We start from the raw sequence: 20,594 nt of genomic DNA on the forward strand, positions 1-20,594 counted from the left end.
AAAGGTCTGAACATATTAAATTGAAAACTAAAATGAGGAAATAAATGAAATAGAATACACTCAAAAATCACATTTTCTATCAAAAGCAAAGCTGAGGCCATAGTTTGCAGTCTTTATCCACAGCAGAACATCTCATGTATGAATATCTATCAACTACTAACTAATTGGCCTTTATTATGCAGAGCAGGGGTGTCCAAACTTTTTTCAACGGTTTTCACCAAGGGCCACATGTGGTAAAATACACAAACAGCCGGGCCACTCACTCGAGGTGAAGTACGTATTGCCTCACCTGGTTTATTTAAGTCAACTAAATATATTTTTGGAATTTGCTGCGGGCCAATTAACAATGGATTGCGGGCAGCAGTTTGGACACCCCTGATGTAGAGCCAAGTCCTCTGGTTCCATTACTGGCCATCAGTTCTCCAGCATTTTATTTTACACAGCCTTAGTATATCTCTACTAAAGAGCAGAAGCAAAAAAAGCTGAAATCTCCCAACTGGGAATAACTGTGGTAAAGAAGAAATTCTAAAGATTACTGATTATAATTTATTAATCTATGCTATGTCATGTATAATTACGAGTTTGCTTTGGTGATGCATCTTATTACATAAAAAAATATTAGTTTTATGGCAACAGTAATTTTTTAAGTAAGTTGTTTCATGCTGTATATACAAAAATATATTTGTTATAAAAGATGTTGGGTTTTTTTTAAATATTTTCACAAATTATGCTGTTGTTTTTTATAAATTTTATTGGGGAACAGTGTGTTTTTACAGGACCCATCAGCTCCAAGTCAAGTCGTTGTTTTCAATCTAGTTGTGGAGGGCGCAGCTCACTGGCCCATGGGGGAATTGCACCGGTGACCTTAGTGTTATGAGCACTGCACTCTAACCAACTGAGCCAACCGGCCACCCCAGATGTTGTTTGTTTTATGAATACAAAATCCACCATTATATAGCAACATAACAGTCATGTCGTTTGGAACCAATAAAACAGAAAGCTTTCCTCATTTTACTTTGTAACAATATGCACCAAGGGAATAGATATCTTTATGTTAAGAACACAGGATATTAAACTGTAAATACAAGGGGAAAAAGCAATTTGCAGAATAATACACATATTATTTTTGTTTAAATAAAAAAGGTTACATATGAATACTCAAAGTTGAAATGATATACATCAAGTGGATAGCAATGGCTGTGGTTATTTCAAAGGATTAAGGTGGGAGGGATGGGGCATAGGAAGTTTTGCACAGAAAAGTGACATCATAGAATTTGCATTTTGAGGAGTCATTCTGCTGCTAGGTTTTGAATTGACTGTAGGAAGCCAGGGAAGAGGCTGCAGAAATAATCTAAACAAGATTATCCAAGCCAGGTGAAACAGCAGAGCTCATTTGGGCAATGCAAATTACTGAGTTTCATGCCTTTATCTAACTTTGTGTGTGCTTGCTCTCTCTTGCTCCTCTGGTACACTTGTATTCATTATTGTAGCTTTCTGGGAAAATGTGGACTTTGGAATCAGATAGATCTATACTCAAATCCTAGTTCCACCATTTATTTAGCTGTGCGACTCTGGACAAACTAGTTAATCTCTGTGACTCTCAATTTTTTCAGCCATAACATACACCTCTTGTATATGGTTAAGTGTGACTATTAACTGAGGGCAGGTAGCATGTCTGTTTTGTTTACCAGTTCATAGCAAAGTACCTGGCACATAGTAGGTGGACAACATGTATTTATTCCATGAATAAGTACAGAGCTTGGCATATAGCAGGTAATCAAAATTTTTCTATTAAGAGTACTGGAAAAATTGATCACTCCTTCGATTTGACTTTATAAGGCCTTTTATTGTTGTGTTATATTGTAGTATAAGTTACTATACTGTTAATAGCTAGATTTGATAAGCTTAAAAAAAAAGGTTGGATGCATTTTTCTCTATACCATTCTGTTTGTTTCTATGCTCTTAACATTCAAGGAAAAGATGAGACACTTCCTTACACAATAAATGTTTACCTTTGTTTAGTGAACAATTCCTTTGTAGTTAAGTTTCAAGATAGCTGAAATATTTTTTAGATAATTACACAAAGCTGTAAAACAAAGGCCAGTGAGAAAAGCTGATGGTTCATCAATTGTATCAATTAATGTAAGTTAGCAAGTTAATTAGAATCCTGTCTATGCCTGTTTGTATACAGCGCTATAAAAAGCTCAGCATAACTCCTAGTAACTGAAATGAACATTTACTAGTTCATCTTGCTGCTCAAGAACTTACTAATAAAATGATTTCTGACCGTTTTTCTGCAACCTCAGCACAACTAAATGTTTTTCTTTTTGCTGATCATGTTCTACATTGAGTTTTCATTTTTCTGTGTATGCTTTTTGTGCTATAGAATTTTATTAATATGTCTCTTACCTTTCTGAAACAAAAGAAACATGCAATCTAAGAGGACAAACAGTAGATGAAGAAGGCAGGGAAGAAAATAATACAATTTTTAATAAAAATATAAACTAGGAGTAAGGTCATTATATGAAATTGAATGTCATAGGTCATGTATAATTGTTAGTACAGACAGTAGAATCTGCGGAGTTGTCTATGGGCAACATAAAGTGAGAAGTATGATCAGTCACAACGATAGGGTATGTACATTAAAAACAAACCAGATGCTCAAGAGTGATAATTTTCCTTGACACTGAGCCTTAAGAAAAATGTCACCCGTCAATCTGCATGAAAGACATATTATGTAGAGGGCTGAAATGTCTTCAACATTTCAAGGGGCATATAATCCCCAGAAAGCAGTTTGTGCTGATAAATGAGTAAAAGGACAAAAATGAGTCAAGTAGAAGGCAGGAACATATGCTGGAAAGTGGGAGTCTAGATGAGACAAGCAACTTCAGGGTTTGAGAAGAACAGAAAAGATGTGAAAATGTTTTTTAAAAAAGGCACCGATTTTTACAAAGAGACAAATTTACAGCTTAGATGAAATTATGCAGTATAAATATGTCCCAGACCCAGTTAACCTGACTTCATGACTATTCTACAGCATAAATATGATGACCCAAGATCAGGGTTGGAGATTGTATAAAGTCAAGAGGTAAGAAGATTCTGAAACAATAACTAGTCTAAGGTTAGGAAACTTTATAACTCTTACATTACTTATACACATCTACAGTCAAAAAATTATTAATTCAATTGATAATAAACAAGGTAGTTTTTAAAATGATTGATTATGTCCACATAGGCCAGGCAGGATAAGAAGTTAAATGAAGTCTGAAGGGGTCCATGCATTCTAAAGTAACAGCAATCAAATTTGCAGCATTGCAGGGGAGGTATAAAGAAACAAGAGAACCAGAAGGTGAAGGTGTGATCAAAGACAAGGCATTTCTAGATCACTGAAGCTAACCAGTTCCAGTGGAGATGAGAAACAGGACACTGTAGAAGCAATGATACAGAGCATCGGAAGTCTGCAGGCCTGAGTTCAAAACTGGATTTACTACCAAAGGGCATTTACTAAAGAGTATTTTAAAAATATCTGTAAAATAAAAAGGTTGAAAAAATCCAATCTCCATGTCTTTTCTAGCAGTAAAATTAAATTTTATAACTATGCTTTTCTCCAACTACACTGACATTTTAGACACAATGGGGGAAATTAAAAAGAAAAAGCCATTAAAAATACAAGTTTTATTTTGCATATCAAATCATTCTTTTCTTCGTAAGTTATTATGTAGAAGGCTGCAAGGTTGACAACTTCTGCAGAACCAGTGTACATATATTTGCTATCTTAAATACATCTGACTACTAATTAATGGAAGTGGATTAAATATCTATGGGTTGATTTGTTTATAATGAAATATTTTTGTCTTTCAAGTTGAAATGGCACAATGCACATAAAACTCCACAATCTTAAACACTTCTCTGCCAGATGGGTGAGATTTATATTTATTAGGTTGGTGCAAAAATAATTGCGGTTTAAAGGTTAAAAATAATAGCAAAAACTGCAATTACGTTTGCACCAACATAATAGAAAATTTACAGTATTTCCCAGAAAAACTGAATTCCTTTTGAATGTTGCAGTGAGCACGTTGCGTGCAGAAATGCACACTCAAACATTCTTCGAATGCTTTACATATAAGTAACGGGAAAATAACTAAGGAATGCTCAACTGAGTAATATGCTTTAGTTATGCCATACCTTTCAGTAACCCTTTGCTGGCTAACCACACACATTTCTGGAAGAGTTATCACTTAAAATTATTTTTGTTTTCTTTCTTAATTGTTTGGCTTTCTGATAAAAATAAAACATGGTGTTTTGCAACAACAACAACAAAAAAAAACCTAATAAAACCTCAAAACTTAAACATTAAAGAAATGTACAACTTACAAGTCTCCTATAAGTCCATCCCCTACAACCACTGTTTAACTTTTAGTAAATATTATGAAAGATTTACTTTTACCTTAATATCCTTAATATTTTTCTGAAGGATAGAGAATAAGCAGTCTTAGAAAAGTAGAATAGAAAAAGAGCAACCCTGAAATGTTGTTGTGTGTTTTTTGCACCGATCTAAAAGGTATGAGGTGTGACCAAACAATACAAAGAATGTTTAAATAAAAAACAAATTATTACAGTAAAAGACACTTGACATTAATCCCCCTCAAAATACCCGCCCTCGCTTTGAACTCACTTATCCCATTCTTCTTGCCACTTTCTGAAGCAGTTCTGGAAGTCCTCTTTCGTGAGTGTCTTCAGTTGCACTGTCCTGGCTGCCTCGATGACCTGACTCAATTCAAAACATTTACCTTTCATGGTCCTTTTGACTTTAGGGAAGAGCCAGAGGTCACATGGTGCCAGATCCAGTGAATAAGGTAGATGAGGACACACCGTAATGTGTTTAACAGAAACTGCCCCACCAGAAGCGATGTGTGACACGAAGCCTTTCTGTTGTGATCACAAAATACGGTGAATGCTGCTGCCGAGTGTCATCCAACGTTAAGGTAGGGATGTTTAATACAGGAAGCGGTGCATCGAACCTTAGTAACAGCGTGTGACAAGTTTCAACTTGTTCAGTGCAGTCAGTCAGGTGTGAGCTACGACTGAGAGAAGGTGTGTTTTAAAGTGTGAGTAAATCATCCTCCATCGTGACAACACTCCATGTCACACATCGCTTCTGGTATACAGCAATTGCTGTCAAATAAACACATTACGGTGTGTCTTCATCCACCTTATTTACCAGATCTGGCACCATGCAACTTCTGGCTCTTCCCCAAAGTCAAAATGATTCAGGACAATGAGGCGGCCACAACAGTGCAACTAAAGATACGAAAGAGGACTTCCACAACTGCTTTAGAAAGTGGCAAGAACAATGGAATAAGTATGTACGAAGCAAGGGGAGATATTTTGAGGGGGATTAATGGTAATGTGTCTTTTACTATAATCAATTCTTGTTAATTTGAACATTCACCATATTGTTTGATCACACCTTGTACACAATGTGAATTTCCAGGTTTTGATAATATACTACAGTTGTGAGAGATCCATTTGGGGAATCTGGATGATGGATATACAGGACCCTTCTGTGCTATTTTCACATCTTTTGAGACTAATTATTTCAAAATAAGAAGTTAAAATAAAAATTGAGGGACAGAGAGGGATTAAATAATTTGCTTTAATAAAAATTTAAAAAATTTTAATTAAAAAGAATAAAAATTAAGCATAAATATATGAGATGGAAATAGTTACTTAGTGATTAACTAAAATCAATTCTTTCAACATAGATTCATGCAGAAACATGTAAACACCTGCTACATAAATGAATAAAATACTGTCACTGCTTCAAAGGAGTTCTTAGCCTAGGTTTTGAGCAGCTACCATATAGACTCTAGGGGCACAGGTAAGAAAAAAATTAAAGACATAATCCTTACCCTCAAAGGAGAAATAAAAAGCTTTCAATCATATCCCTAGGAACATGTACGGGTGGGCACATATTCAACTCCAATTTGTGGAGTGCCTTCACACACACACAGAAACCTAATTTCCTACTTATGAAACTTAAAAACCGAGGTGGATAAGATAAACTTGACTAAAATTAAATTCTAAAGTTTCGTAGCTCTTAACGTCAGTCCAGAGTGGGTATCTTTTCCTTTCTGACTGCTCTTATAGTTCACTTTGTATGATATACACGTTAGTAATTGGGTATATATTGTTCTCTGCTGTTCCTGAGTATCTTTTATAACCATCTGTATTTTGAGCTTATTAAGAGCTGTATTTTCTTTCCAACACCATGTTCCAGAGCACATAATTGATAATGAATAAACGCTAGTTGACTTGCACTCTGCCAACCATATGTTACTAAAAATTAGCTACAATATTTGTAGGAGGCAGAAATTGATTAAATTTGATTTAACTAATAATTATGGGATTACTGGGTATAAAGCAGAAGACATCTTATTAGCTACTGTATAATCCTAAAACATTAAATGATAATGATATATGTAACAAATTAATACTGCAGCTAAATAGATTAAAGCTATGCCTCTACCAGTTGTTTCTTTAAAACAAAACAAAACTCTCCCCAACTATTGAATATTCCACTTGTCTAAAAGAAGATGACATCTGTTTGTAAACTTTAATCTTATAAGAAATAATATTCTAATATGAGATTAACTATTAAAAAAGAACAATTTTTTGGTACTTATTGAAGTTTGCCATTAGTTTCAGCATATTATGCTAATCCTAAAATTTATACATCTTGGTAGACAATACATACGAGTAATTCAGGAGATCTAGGTCTGAATTTTTCCGTCCTTAAGTAATGAATAGAGAAGAACTATAGTTATAGAACACATAAAGGACTCTGACTTATTCAAAGATAGGCTCTTAAAATATTAATGAATCAAATGATATAGATCAAATATAGGTCAGATCCTGCTAGGTTTTAAGTTATAAGTTTTTATAATTTTTCCAGGTTATTAATTAGCATTCTTTAACTCTCTCACTTTATATTTAACAAAGTTAGAATTCAGAATTCATCAGTGCTATTAAAAGATTGCACATACACATAATTACATATACATAACTTTAATAACCAAATTGACTTTTCCAGGAAAAATTTGGTCTTGCTGGTGAATGTGCTCATATGTCTTCATATTATACTTGACTTTCAATTGATACAGGATTATGAAAACAATGCAATTTATAATGTTATTTTCCTCCTGTTCTTGTCCTATAGGGAGGTTATGAAAACCCAGAAACTTAGCACATGAATTTAGAGCAGTTCTTCCTGCCCTAAAACATCTTAGCTTTCTGGGAAAACTAATGAACCCAGAAAACCCTCCTCTAAAAAGCAGGGTTCAGGGAACTGTAAATCCTTCACACTAATGTCAGCGTACTCGTAGTGAAGGCCAAGTGTCTTGTTCAAAAGCATATAGATAAGAGGAGAATTGAAGTAGCTTCCTCATTCCCACCAAACTCCTCTAATCCTCAGCCTCATTGTCAGTGCTCAGTGGAGGAGGGTTATAGTTTTGATTTGTTTGTACTCTTTATAAAGATTACACTGTGTACATTAAATAGAGCAAGGTTACATTAATCTCATGCAATTCTTTCCAGGCCTCAAAAGAGGAATTCTGTCCTTTCTGAACTTATAATAATTAAATTAAAAATTCTCCATGAGATAGGAAAAAGAATTGAAAGTGAAAATGAACCAGAAGAACATGAACATGGATACGTTAAGTATTTTTAGTCAATGAAAAACATCTTTGAAAACAGCAACATGCTTATAAATCCCCAAATCCTAATTGAGCAGTAAATCAGACACCACTCAGGATTAGACCCACCCTTAAATGTAGGCAGATGCCTGTGCTAGAAAATCTGCAGGATTTGTTGCAAAGTTTTGTGTGGTGAAGACAGTCCTGAATTTAGGGGAAGAGTGGGGATGGGTTGGGCTCCTTCAGCACTCTCAAGGGAACATTTTGTGTTCCAAATTAGTGCTTGTGTCCCAAAGCAGATCTACTTAACTTATTGTAAACATGGCTTACAGTACCTGTGTAGGGTGGAACACTATGTTATCCAGTTTGAAATCTCCATGAATCAAATTTTCTTCATTGTCATTATCTGGCAAGTTTTTCATTAGCCAATTAGATAGCTGGTTCATGGCAGGGATGTCCCGATGAGCTGCAGCTTGATACTGCTTTGTCCAGGTTGATACCTAAAGATATATAAGAAAAATAATAGAGCTGAAAATGGAATGTAAGATCCAGTAATTCTAAAATTAAAACAAAATTCTACTATATCAAATTTGGTTTTATTCCTAACTGCTCAAGAGGAATGCCTGTAAGTGATACTCACATCACCCTAAAACACTCTTATCTAAAATGTAAACTTTGAGTCTCTCTTCCATCTAGCTCCACTTTACTTACATAGATTTTTATCTCTCTCTCTGTCTCACTCACACAAACAAACACACACACACACACAATACTCGTCTAGGAATCAAGAGATGTGTGTTCTAGTCTTTATTTGGTGATTATCTTGTGGAAGTAAAAAAAAAAGGAAGGCACACAAATACACACATGTATGCACAAATAAGCATAAAGTTTCTGGAAGGGTCACAAGAAACAATCCCTTGAAAAGGGAATGTTGGGGCTAGAAAAAGAGGGACATTTTTACTTCTCATTTGAATACCCGTTCTTATTACCCACAGAATCTTCTAAATACCAGGGGTGCCAAAAAAAATGTATACACATGACTTGTATTTATCTTTTGTTATCGGCATATATTGAGTATTACAATTTTAATACAGTTTTCCCTTTCTTAAAATGTGCATACATTTTTGGTACCCTCTGTATATTATAGGTATGAGGAGTGCAAAGATTTTTATTGTTCTTAGAATCAAATGCAAACAAATCAACTTAATATCAAAGTCCTCCATCATTTGAGACCATATCATTTATCTGCTTATATCTATCTTTCTCCCCACTCCCCAAGGTATCTCTGTTCAATTTAGTTCAGCAAAGAGCTTCATCTTTGTAACCATACAGACCTGGGTTTAAATGATGTCTAAGCCATTTAATTGTGTATCACTTGATACCTGCAAGCCTCAGTTTCCTCAGCTGCAAAACGGGAGTAACAATACCTATGTCTTATGGCTGTTACAAAGATTAAGGAAGAGTAGGTCAGCAATTCATCTAGCATGGGAATTGGCATATAGTGAGTACTCTCTAAGTCTTAGTTCCTTTCTGTCTCCCCTCAACCCCCTCAAAAAGACATATGCACAAAGGGAAACAGCCTCATACATATCTGGTCTTGCTGTTCCTTTGGTATGAAATGTTCACCATCTCTTCCCTACCACTCTAGAGTTTATCCTTCTTTAAATATACAATGTAAGATACCTCTCTCCCAGAAAGATTCACCCACTTAAACAAGGGCATATCGAATCTACCCTCTGAATGGAACAGCTCTCATGATGAGTACCAAACAATTTACTACTAGATTACATACTCTTTTATACCATTTTCAAATTTCATATTTTCAAGTTTCATATAAATGAGACTCATGTATAGGTCTCTCAAAATTGACCATAATTTCCTTTGGAAGAACTTATTTCTATTTTCTTGATATTTAACACAGTACCTACCACATATTAAACACACAGTCATGCTTAATAAATATCTGTTAACCTATCTTAAAAAGGGAAAATTATATAGAAAACATGTTGCTAAATTAAATGAAGAGGCTAAAATAGCTTTAAATTTGTATTCACATACATGCTGTCAGTTACAGAAGCTTCTGCTGAACAAAACCTGATCTAAAGATATAAATTATTTTATGCTTAAAATAAGTCAATGTGAAGGCTGATATTAAAAGTTACAGCCAAGTTTCAGAAAAATACAAAATAACAGGTTTTAATTTTGACTAGTAACATATATTATTTCTAAAAACTTGAGAAAAGAATCCTTTTATGTGGATGCATTACCTGTCTTTTGCAGTACCCAGCACCTATACCATATCCTTCCAGCTGCAATGAGTGTACATTCAAGGAATGCAACTGAGCCAAGGTTTCTATCATGGCCACATATATGGCTGAGCGTTCTGCTGGGCTAACTCCAGGAATTGTGAAATCACGAAAGATTCGACCCTATGGAAGCAATTACAACGGATAACTTAAAACAGATCTTTTCTTAATTCTTTGCTGTGTCATCATCCCCTATTGCCTACAAAAGATCAGAATAAGTTTTGCAATCAAAACCAATTCTTTGCAGAACATGCTAGAAAAACATACATGAAACACGTTTAATGTAAGAGTATATATCCCAAAGGGAACTACAATATATAACAAGATGAACTTGAAGGACAAAAACTACTCTCAAGTTATATTTTACAAAAAACTTAAAATAATTTGAATTTATTGTTCTTAATGGATTTTCCATTTGGACTAATTTTCCCCCTACCGACAGGACAGTTTGGTTATTGCCATTACATATAGCTCTTTACTGACACCTAGAGGAAAATTTAAGAACAAGTTAATACGTCCTAATTATTAATTTGTTCCTAGTCTATTTTATCACCACATTGGGTGTGTGCTCAAATTAAAACTAAAGTTTAAACCCTTGCAAAGCAAACTAATTACCTAAAATTTTGACTAATAAATGATCATTTATTAACATTAATTTCAAAATTAAAAATAAAAGCAACAAAGTAAGATTAATTTACCTGCACATGTTCCATCACATAAAATTCTGTTCCAATAACAGAAGCATTGCTGCAGTACAATAAAGGCTTGGGAACAGGGAATCCAACTGAAAACAAAGCTTTCTGGACTTTAAATTCTCTATCAATCTAAATAGGATGATAGATTAGTAATAATCAGAAACAGAAATTTAATAACTCCTTATAAGCAAACATTAAGGTTAGAATTCAATTGTAAAACAGTACCAACAAACAACTCAGAGGATAATAATTTCCTTATTATTTTCCTTAAATGTAGTCTTAGTGCAATTATTATAATTTAAATTAGGCCAGCACTAAAAAATAATTAGGCTAAAAGGCCAGGGGCATTCATGGGGCTTAATCTTGGCTCTGCTAATATGAAGGCAACAGTTCCTTGAACACAGTACTTCACAGACATCATCATAAAACATCTCTTTGTTCCCAACAGTTCCCTGATCACTGGCTCACTCTTTCTCACATAATAATGTGCTTTTAAAAACATAATTAAAGGGGTGGCCCGGTGGCTCAGGTGGTTGAAGTACTGTGCTCCTAATGCTGAGGTTGCCGGTTAGATTCCCAGTGAGCTGCACCCTCCACAACTAGACTGAGAACAACAGCTTGAACTGGAGTGAGGGGCCGGAGGAAGGAGGAAAAGAACATAATTTCAATATATAACCAAAGTACAAAACATTTATAAATGAGTAGCACTGAGTATTCAGTGGATGACTGTATTTCTAGCCAATTGTACAGGAAGGAATGAAATCCACAAAAGAATTGGTTGTTGCTCAAGATTAATAGCCTAAAGATAGATCTCAGCCTCAAGTCCCGTCTCAAAACAAAAAGGGGCATACAATTCAAGTGAAATTTTTATCTAAGAATAATTACAATGCATTTTCTATTATTTAATAATAAGACTTTCAAAAGCAATTTAAATTGTTTTTGTGGGTATAAAATGCATTTATTTGTCAACAAAGAATATATCATTACATGCGTATACCATACCTGATGTGCTTTAGGAAGAAGTGGACCAGGTGGTTTCTTCCTGAGTACATATTCTTGAAAGCCTTTCTGGAGATAAAAGGTTGGGTTGGACTGTCCTGATCTAGATAAGAATAGAGAAATGGTCAATTACAAAGATTATTTACCTTCTTCCCCAAATCCTACTGAAATGACAGGAGAAACACACAATGAAAATAAATCCATTTCAATGTTGGAAGGCTGAGAGCGGTGCTACCAGCATCTCAGAATATGAGTTTTGGGATGATATAAAGCAGATGACAATGAATACTGGAACAGCTGGGTTAGTGTCCCCTCATCTACCATTGGAGACAGAACCCTCATATGCATCACCAAGGTTAGCAACCGAGCACAACTCTGTACATTGGGTATCTGATAAGCAAGGTGCTAGAGTGGACATCTGAGCCAGTGCAACAGTGCCCAGGTAATTCACAGACACCAAGGCACTGACTTTCTCTACCAGGTGAACAGAAATTCTCACACAGACTAAGGAAATACACTCGAGCTACGAAAACTATCCAATCTATACCTTCATTTACAATATGAGCAGTGTAGAACTACCCAACTTTAAAACAATCCAACATAGCATGAAAGAGAGGTCTTAAACTAAACAAACAAAAGAATCAATCCCTGAGGTAATAGGTAATAGGGGAAAGTGAAAAAATTTCTTTTTCAAAGTATCTCCCTAGGCCTCCAGCCTCCATCAGCTAAGAACTCGAATTCAGACTGAATGCAGCAGCAGTTCCAGTGTCTACATGTTTCTCCTGGGTTCTGACCCACCCTCCTCAGAAATCGTATCAAAGAGCACTGATCTTGGCATCATCTAATCCTGTGTGGATGCCTGTTAGCATAAGCAAATGGAGGTAATTGTCAATGGTCAGGAAATGGGACCATCTCAAATTCTGTTGTCTATCTTGACATGGGACAATGAACCTAAAAAAAACATTTATTTAGGCTAAACGTCTGATTGGATGCTTTTTTGATAATGTAGTCATACATGAAGCACTGGCCTTTCATAATGGTAAATGACCCAGGAGAAATATAAAGGAAAACTAAAAACTTACCATTGAAGTTACCATAGGGGTTAATATATGACCGAGCAACTCCACTCTTAGGTATATATCCAAGAGAACTAAAAACATGTTCACACAAAAACTTATACAAGAGTGTTTCATAGCAGCACTAGTCACAATTGCCCCAAAATGGAAACAACCAAAATATCCACCAACAAATGGATAAAATGTGGGATAGCCATACAATGGAATATGACTCAGCCAAAAAAGGAATGAAGTACTCATACATGCTACCACATGGCTGTGATACGGAAGAGCCCCCTCACTATAAAAATGTTAAGTCTCCTTTCCCTAGCGTCTCCACAGCCCCTGGTTATAATCATTTTTCAAATCAGTTTCTTCATCATAAACAGTAGATTGTTTTCAACCTGAATCGTAGAAATCTCCTATTCCCAGCTTTAGATAATTACCCTAAAGCTTGTGATTTATGCTTATTGATTATAGTCATTGTAGCACAGCGCTCTTTCCAGGCCTAGCTCCTGGGTGAACAATAACTGAATGACGGGTTCAACCAGAAGAAAGGCCAGGCTCCATGAAGCTGAACAAGTTTTCATCACACAGTCACCCTGTGTCAGTGGCTTTGAATCTTGCTTCTTGGACCAACACTTTTAACTCTATTAACTAAAATCTATCTCTCCTCATCTAGAGGCCATTAGGATACAAGTGATGCCCCACCAGGACTTCCAGTACCTCCCGACCACAGAGGTCAACATGTTCCTCCAGGCAGATCTCAAGACCCCTCCCCCTCATCGAAGATCAGACAGGGCAAGAGTCCCGTGAATCCCCAATAGGTAGGGACAATGGCCACATTCAGCAGGAAGCAGATACAGAAGAGATCTCCTGTTCCTCAGCTTCCCATAGAGACTTATGGGGATCACGTCTCTCAAGGGGGACATAAGGCAGACAGTTAGGGACAGGAATTGGGTCTCTGAGATGCCTGGATATGTCAGATAACATTCCTGCACCTCCAACATAGCCTATGGGAAATAACCACCCGAAAGACCTCCCCTCTCCGCCCAAACTTTCCTTTGTTTACCTTAACCGTTAGCCATTGTCAATCACAAGTATCAAACAGCCCCACAATTAGAGAAGAGTAGCCCATTCTAGAAGAGAAGGAAATAAAACCTCCAAGTCCTCACCAGTCAGTGCCTTTTGAGCCCCTCCTTTGTGCTCGGGCCTGTTCCTATCTCTTTGGAGTGTACTTTCACGTCTAATAAACTGCTCTTTCACCGCTGTATTTCTGGTGTCTTGTTCAATTCTTTGCTCGAGGCATCAAGAACCTGGACACTGTGCTGAGAAGGGTCTGTTCTCCAGTAACAGATGGACTTTCAAAACATTATGTTAAGTGAGAAAAGCCACTCACAAAAGGCCACATATTATATGATTCCATTTCTATGAAATAGCCAGAGACTATATAAACCCATAGCGACAGAAAGTAGATTAGTCGCTGCTAGTGGATGGGAGGAGGGGGGAATTGGAAGGTAAGGGTTTCTTTTTAGGGTGATAGCAATGTTCTGGAATTAGATATTGATGATGGCTGTACACCTTTGTGAATATACTAAGTAAAAACCCACTAAATTGCACACTTAATTAAAATTTTTAATTTTATGTATCATGAATTCTATCTTAAAAAGAAAAACCAAAAATAAAAAACCCACCAAACTAGAAGCTTCTCCTCTGAGTATGTATCTACCATAATTCTAACAAAGTTAAAAAAAAAAAAAAAAGTCCACCTTGGGAAGATCACCACCAACAGTGTGAACAGAGTACTGGCCAAATGTAATCACTCTAAGCATCAGGCCTCCATATAGTGTGGAACCCAGTGATGGTATCAATACAGTAAGAATCATTAATAAGCCAAACTGATGGTAATAACTATTGTTTAGGACGTGACAAGACATCTGGTGCTGTGTGACTCTATAACCAAAGAGGTGGTACTTTGGATTTGTCCAACCTTAATTAACAAAGACGGAATCTTTGCATTAAGTGTGTGGTTAGGGACACTCACTTGGTTGGAGAAGACTTTGACTAGTCAAGCTCACCAGCCCCCAACAGGCCACCCTCAGCGCTGCTTCACTTAGAGGTATACGACGGACGACTGGAAGTGCAGTATGCTAGCGGGGCAGCATCCGATGAGTTTTTTCAGCAGAGTCCTCACAGTAATCCATGCAGCAGACTATGGTTTACTCTATGACCCCGTGTCCCTTTCAGGTTTGAAGAAATGAGACCACAGTGGGTGAGTGTGGGTACCACCCTGGCTTCGCAACCTCTTGCTCCACAGGAGCCATTATCTCTAGTAGCAGCCCTCTGGGCACAGCTTCCAGTGTTCTGGCAAGGTATATACCCAGCTGCAACACCTCATGCGCCTGGGGAAACCCAAAGTATCCCACAAGATACAGTTCATTCACAGGACTTCCGGTTCAGATGGAGTTTATCAATTATGTTTTATTTTTACCATGAGTAGTGTTGCCTGGAAACACAGCGGACATGTCACCTTAAGTCTTGGACCCATGACATCATACTAATGGGGGGGGCTCTGCATCGCCAAGCTTCAGAAACTTAGAAATTCCTACAGGATTTTTTCAACAGTAAGAAATTGAAAAAAAAAGTATCAGTCTTGTTAAGGGTGTTACTTCTGTTTGCAGGTAGCTATTTTGTCCCTTGTCAAGAGATAATTTGAAAATACTCAGGATTTGCTGCTCTTTGATATCACACTTTTTCCTTTGGTATTGAAATCACTGGTAGAGTCATGACTATTTTGATCAAGTGTAATACAGCAGTTCATACCAAGCTGACGTAGACCTTCGCCATCTGTTCTGACAATCAGCTTTGTATGCTCATTAGGGTTTAGGAATCCCTCGTGCAGCCTATGGATTTGCACAAATTGAAGTAACTTTTGATGTTGATGCCGATAGCATCTCAAATGTATTTGCTGTAGAGACGAGATCAAGAAAAGAGAAGATTAAAGTACTAATGCCATGGTGTTTGAGCATGGAAACATTGCGTATATGGTCCAAGAGGCTTAAACGTACAAAGCTGGAGATGAGAAGCAAAGGCAAAACATCCCTAAGAACTTGTTCGGATCCTGTGTATTCAACAATAAGGTCACAGTTTAAAATGAGACACGTCAAAGCAGAATCAAAGATGAAGTCAAACAATGCAATGGAATCATCAAGCGCCTGGTCAAGAATCCGATAACTGAAAAGGAAGAATTTAACATCAGCAGAAAGAACTGGAGAAGATCTGAAACTCCACCATTATCATAGTGTACCAGAGAGCAGGCCCCCTGCTAAGTGCTTTATTGGGGGCTCCCTGGGAATGGTGGCTCACTCCTCCAGAAATGCCTCTTCTGAAACCATGACTGCAGAAATAGACCAAGCTGACCAAAACACAACATAGCACAGTCCACAGGTTCATGAAGTTTGACAGATCCTAATTTGTAGGAAGTCAGTTCAGTAAGTTTCTGAAGATCACATTTGAGCTGCTATTTAATACGTTACTGGACATTTTGAATACTTGAATATACATAGGGAAAGAGAATAATACAGGTTCACTTTATCAATATGATAAGTGGAAAGTGCTATTTATGTCAGAGAATAAAGCTATTTTTTAAATAGCGTTATTTGAAAATTTAAAAAGTGAGCCCAGAGCACTTATGTAAGACTGCCTGGCCCCCATTCCCAAATATCTACTCTTTTCTATTTCCCATCACTCATAACACTGCTGTCTTGACACCATCTGGATTGGTCTCATTATGCTCTTTATCCCTGTTTATGTCATCAACAAAAGAAGTCTCAAATTCCCATGTCACCACCACTTGTCTACTGCATTTTAATTCCCATAAGGCTCTGCATAGGGCCTATTCTGTCTTGTTCTCCCACACTGCCCCCTAACCCCCAACTCTTGACACCTTTCCACTGCATGGTCTGGAATTCATTTTCTTTCAGTAGCATAATCACGCACAACTTTGATCTCTTCTCTGAATGGAACCTTCATCTCCTTGCTCTAACTCAAACCGGAATGTTCCAGGAAGACCCTGTTTCCTTTGTAGGCCTCTTAACTGTAGATGTGGTTTCCCCACATCACTCAGCCAATGGGCCTGGAGATGGAGTCTGTGTTCTTCCTGGTACTCACTGCCACTTCCAGACTTTTTGCCCTCCCTCTGGTCTAAAGCCCACTCCTGCAGCTTTGAATCTGTCATGAGACTAGAACCCTCTACCCTTTCTCGTTGCACTCACCTACTAACTCTTAGATCACCTCCTCTCATTGCCAAAGGATTCAGCTTGATTCACTATTACTCTTATTAACACTGCTCCAATCCTAATTAACGATTTCAAAATCTGCACAGATGATCGTTCCAACACTCAGGTCTGTCAGTTCCCAGAATTCTTCTCCTTCAGTGATATTTCCCTTTCTACTACCTCCGCCACTCATTCTAATGGACACACCCTACACCTTATAAATATCAACAATTCAAGCACTACATAATCCTACTTTTTAAGCATTTATAGCTCCGACCACAATCTAGCTTTCTAATCACTCCCACGAGAACCTCAATTCCAACAATCCTTCAATCCTGGGACCTATCAGCTATTGATCATATTACCTTTTCACCACCCATCAGCTCTCCCTTTTCCCCACCATGTCCTTCCTTACCTGGCTTAAATTTGATGGGCAGTTACATAACCACTCCCTTGAATACATCTTTAATATACTTGACCTTTCTCACTTCATGTTATTTGCTTGGATTCTCCCATCCTGATTAAATGCAACTCTTTGCCTGCACTCATATAACTGAATGTAGCTGGAGAAAGAAACAGCCATGATGATTGGTAGGTCCCCTAGAAGCAGATCCTGAGAGAAAGATTCATGTGCAAGTGACTTATTAAGGAAACACTTGGGAAACCAATAAGAAATCAGGAGAAGCAGGTCAAGGAAGGGGAGAAAGCCAAGCAAGAGTACGATACAAGACAAAGTCCCTTCGAGGGACTTCAGCCTGATCTCGTGGTGGGGAGAGGACTCCGCAGTGTAGGTTACACCTGAGAGTTGTCTTACCTCCACAGCAAGGATGATGAGGATTTCATACTCCTGAACCCAACAGTCACTAGTTAAGGGCCATCTTGAGCAGTACAACATTCAGGGCAAAGGAGGCTCTACTAGGCCACAGGCAGTACAAAAAAGAGCCACAGGTGCTGGTTATTAGAAGCCAAAGCCATCAAACAAGAGTATACATGGAAACAGTAAAAAAGAATCTGGGCAAAGTAGCAATAATATCTACTAAAATAACTATTCTTGCTTCCAGTTTACCATGAATCTCAAAGTGAACCCTGACAATCATAATGTATTTCCTTAGCTTGTTTATGCTCATGGACGATTATTTCACAATTTCTCCTCTCGCTTCAAACCTTCTCCTCCATCTTTACTCTCCGCTCATTCTAGCTTCCTATTTCATTGAGAAACTAAAGCAATTAGATGAGAACTCCTACAGGGTTACAGTACCATGTCTACTGCACACAAGCTTCTGTACCCATATACGCTGTCTTCTCTGCCGAGTCTGTAGAAGAATGTTCACATTTCTAAGGACAATCCCTTCTCTTGTGAATTAGATCCCAGCCTACTCCTGTCTGCTCAAGGACTTCATTCCAGCCTCCCTCCTGCTCAATTTTTTCTCTCTCTTCTAGATCACTGCCAGCAGCATACAAATCTGCTCCCGTTTGTTTTTAAAGATTTCTCTTGACCCCACTTCCCCCTCTACTTAAAACATTTATATTCCCTTTTGTAGAAAAACTCGAGAGTTGTTTACATTCCCTGCTCCAATTCTTCTATTTCTTCTTAAACCCATTTCAATCCAGCATTCATTCCTATCTTTCCACTGAAACTACTTTTTCAAGGTCACTAATACTGTTACGGTATTACACCATGATTTTCCCCCTACCTCTCCAGTCACTCCTACTTAGATTCTTTTGTAGGTTCCTCCTTAATTCTTCAGCTCCTTAATATTGGGGTGCCTTGGAATAAGTTTCTAGACCTTTCTTTACGTAGACTCATTTTCTAGGTAAGCTGTGATCTCATGGCTTTAAATACCTTCTCTGTGTCAATGACTCCCATGTGTACACACCTAGTCCAGACCTGTGCCCTGACCGCCAGACTCACTCTTGGATATCTAAAAGGCACCCTGAAACTTAGCATTCCAAACCTGAGCTCTGGTATTCCCCCTCAACTCTGCTTCTCTACAGTCATGTCCATTTTACTTTACGGCAACTCCGTTTTCCCGGTTACCAAGACAAAAACGGGATACTATTAGGTTGGTGTAAAAGTAATTGCGGTTTAAAAGGTTAAAAATAATTGCAAAAACTGCAATTACTTTTGAACCAACCTAATATTTGTCTCTTCTTTTTCTTTCATACCCTACATCTATCATTCAGTAAATCCTTCCAAATAAATCCAGAATATGACCACTTGGCACCTATTCCGCACTACCACCCTGGTCTACGCCACTAATATCTCTCTACTGGATCATTGCAATACACTCCAAACTGGTCTCCTTGACTTTGCCCTCTTTAGTAAAACACAACAGGCAAACAGATTGTTTAAAAACACAAATCATGTTCTTCCTCTGCCCCCGAACCCTAATCTCCTCCCATCTCCACTCAAAGTAAAGGCCAAAATCCTTATAATGGCTGACAGGACCACGGCCCTTGCTTCCACTATCCTGGGTACACTGGCTTGTACTCCCTCAACACACTGGGCACACTTCCCCCCTAAAGGCAAGAACAGACTTTATCTTGCTGTTCTCTCTGCCTAGAACACTCCCCCCAGAGAGCCGTATGGTTCCGTCCTCGTCTTCTTCAAGTCTTTGCTGACTGCCACCTTCTCACTGAGGCCCTCCTGCTTCTACCCCCCAAACATTTCCTGTTCTCCTTTACTTCTCTCCTAATACATATCGCCTTCACTAAAATATTTAGAAAGTGATTTTGGTTGTTTGTTTTGTCTAAATAGAATGAAAGTTCCAAGAAGGCAAGAATTTTTGTTATATCCCCAGTGGATGGAGCAATCAATGCCAGATACAGATGAGGCACTTAGCTATTAATACAAATCAGTTTGTATTGTATTAAGCTATACAATGGTTTCATTATTGTTTAACTAAATATTTTATATTTCCAATGATTTAACTTTTGCAAATTCAAAAAATAAATTTTGCATAAAAAGAATATTTACAAAATGTGTACAGCAGAAAGAATAACACAATACCAGTGTCCTCACTACTCAGTTGAAGAGGGAATTTCCAAATTTCTGAAGCCCTCGATGTCTCCCTCCCCTCAGAGTAACTACTGTCCTAATTCTTAAATTTATCATTCCCTAAAAGTTTATGTCCCTAAACAATTACTGCTTATTTGTCCACTTTTTGATTCTGTGTGTTGTGCACAGCTGCAGTTGAATCATTTTCACGGCTGTATGGAATTCTCCCGTGTGAATATACCACAATTTATTCATCCCTTCTACTACTGATGAACATTGTATCATTCCTGTACTTTTGCTATTATAAACAGTGCAAGTGAACTGTCTTAATAGGTTTTCTCCTAACACCCTACTCCAAGAATTTCTCAGGAGCAGACACCTAGGAATAGAATTTCTGTGTCATGGAGCATGTATATCTTTCCATCTTCATCTTTACATGGTCATGCCAAATTGTTTTCCAAAGTAATTACGTTAATTCACATCCTCACCAACTGTGAGTATGAATCTGTTATTCCGGATCCTGACCCACGTTTGAAACTGTCAGACTATATTTTTTCAGGCAGTATGGAG

At 37.5% G+C, this 20,594-nt stretch overlaps 1 protein-coding gene across 2 annotated transcripts in view; it reads right to left on the minus strand.

Moving 5' to 3' along the window:
- ACAD11 (acyl-CoA dehydrogenase family member 11) overlaps positions 1–20,594 on the minus strand; it is a 70,767-nt gene that overhangs the window by 46,355 nt on the left and 3,818 nt on the right. For both annotated transcript variants that reach the window (XM_074312842.1, XM_019725930.2), the window contains exons 2-5: positions 11,698–11,797; positions 10,699–10,824; positions 9,962–10,123; positions 8,030–8,194 (exon numbers count right to left, since the gene is read on the minus strand). In XM_074312842.1, coding sequence (XP_074168943.1) covers positions 8,030–8,194; positions 9,962–10,123; positions 10,699–10,824; positions 11,698–11,797 — 553 coding nt within the window. The remainder of the gene's footprint in view (positions 1–8,029; positions 8,195–9,961; positions 10,124–10,698; positions 10,825–11,697; positions 11,798–20,594) is intronic.

The sequence above is a fragment of the Rhinolophus sinicus genome, linkage group LG10, assembly GCF_036562045.2.
Source record: "Rhinolophus sinicus isolate RSC01 linkage group LG10, ASM3656204v1, whole genome shotgun sequence".
NCBI classification, from domain to species: domain Eukaryota; kingdom Metazoa; phylum Chordata; class Mammalia; order Chiroptera; family Rhinolophidae; genus Rhinolophus; species Rhinolophus sinicus.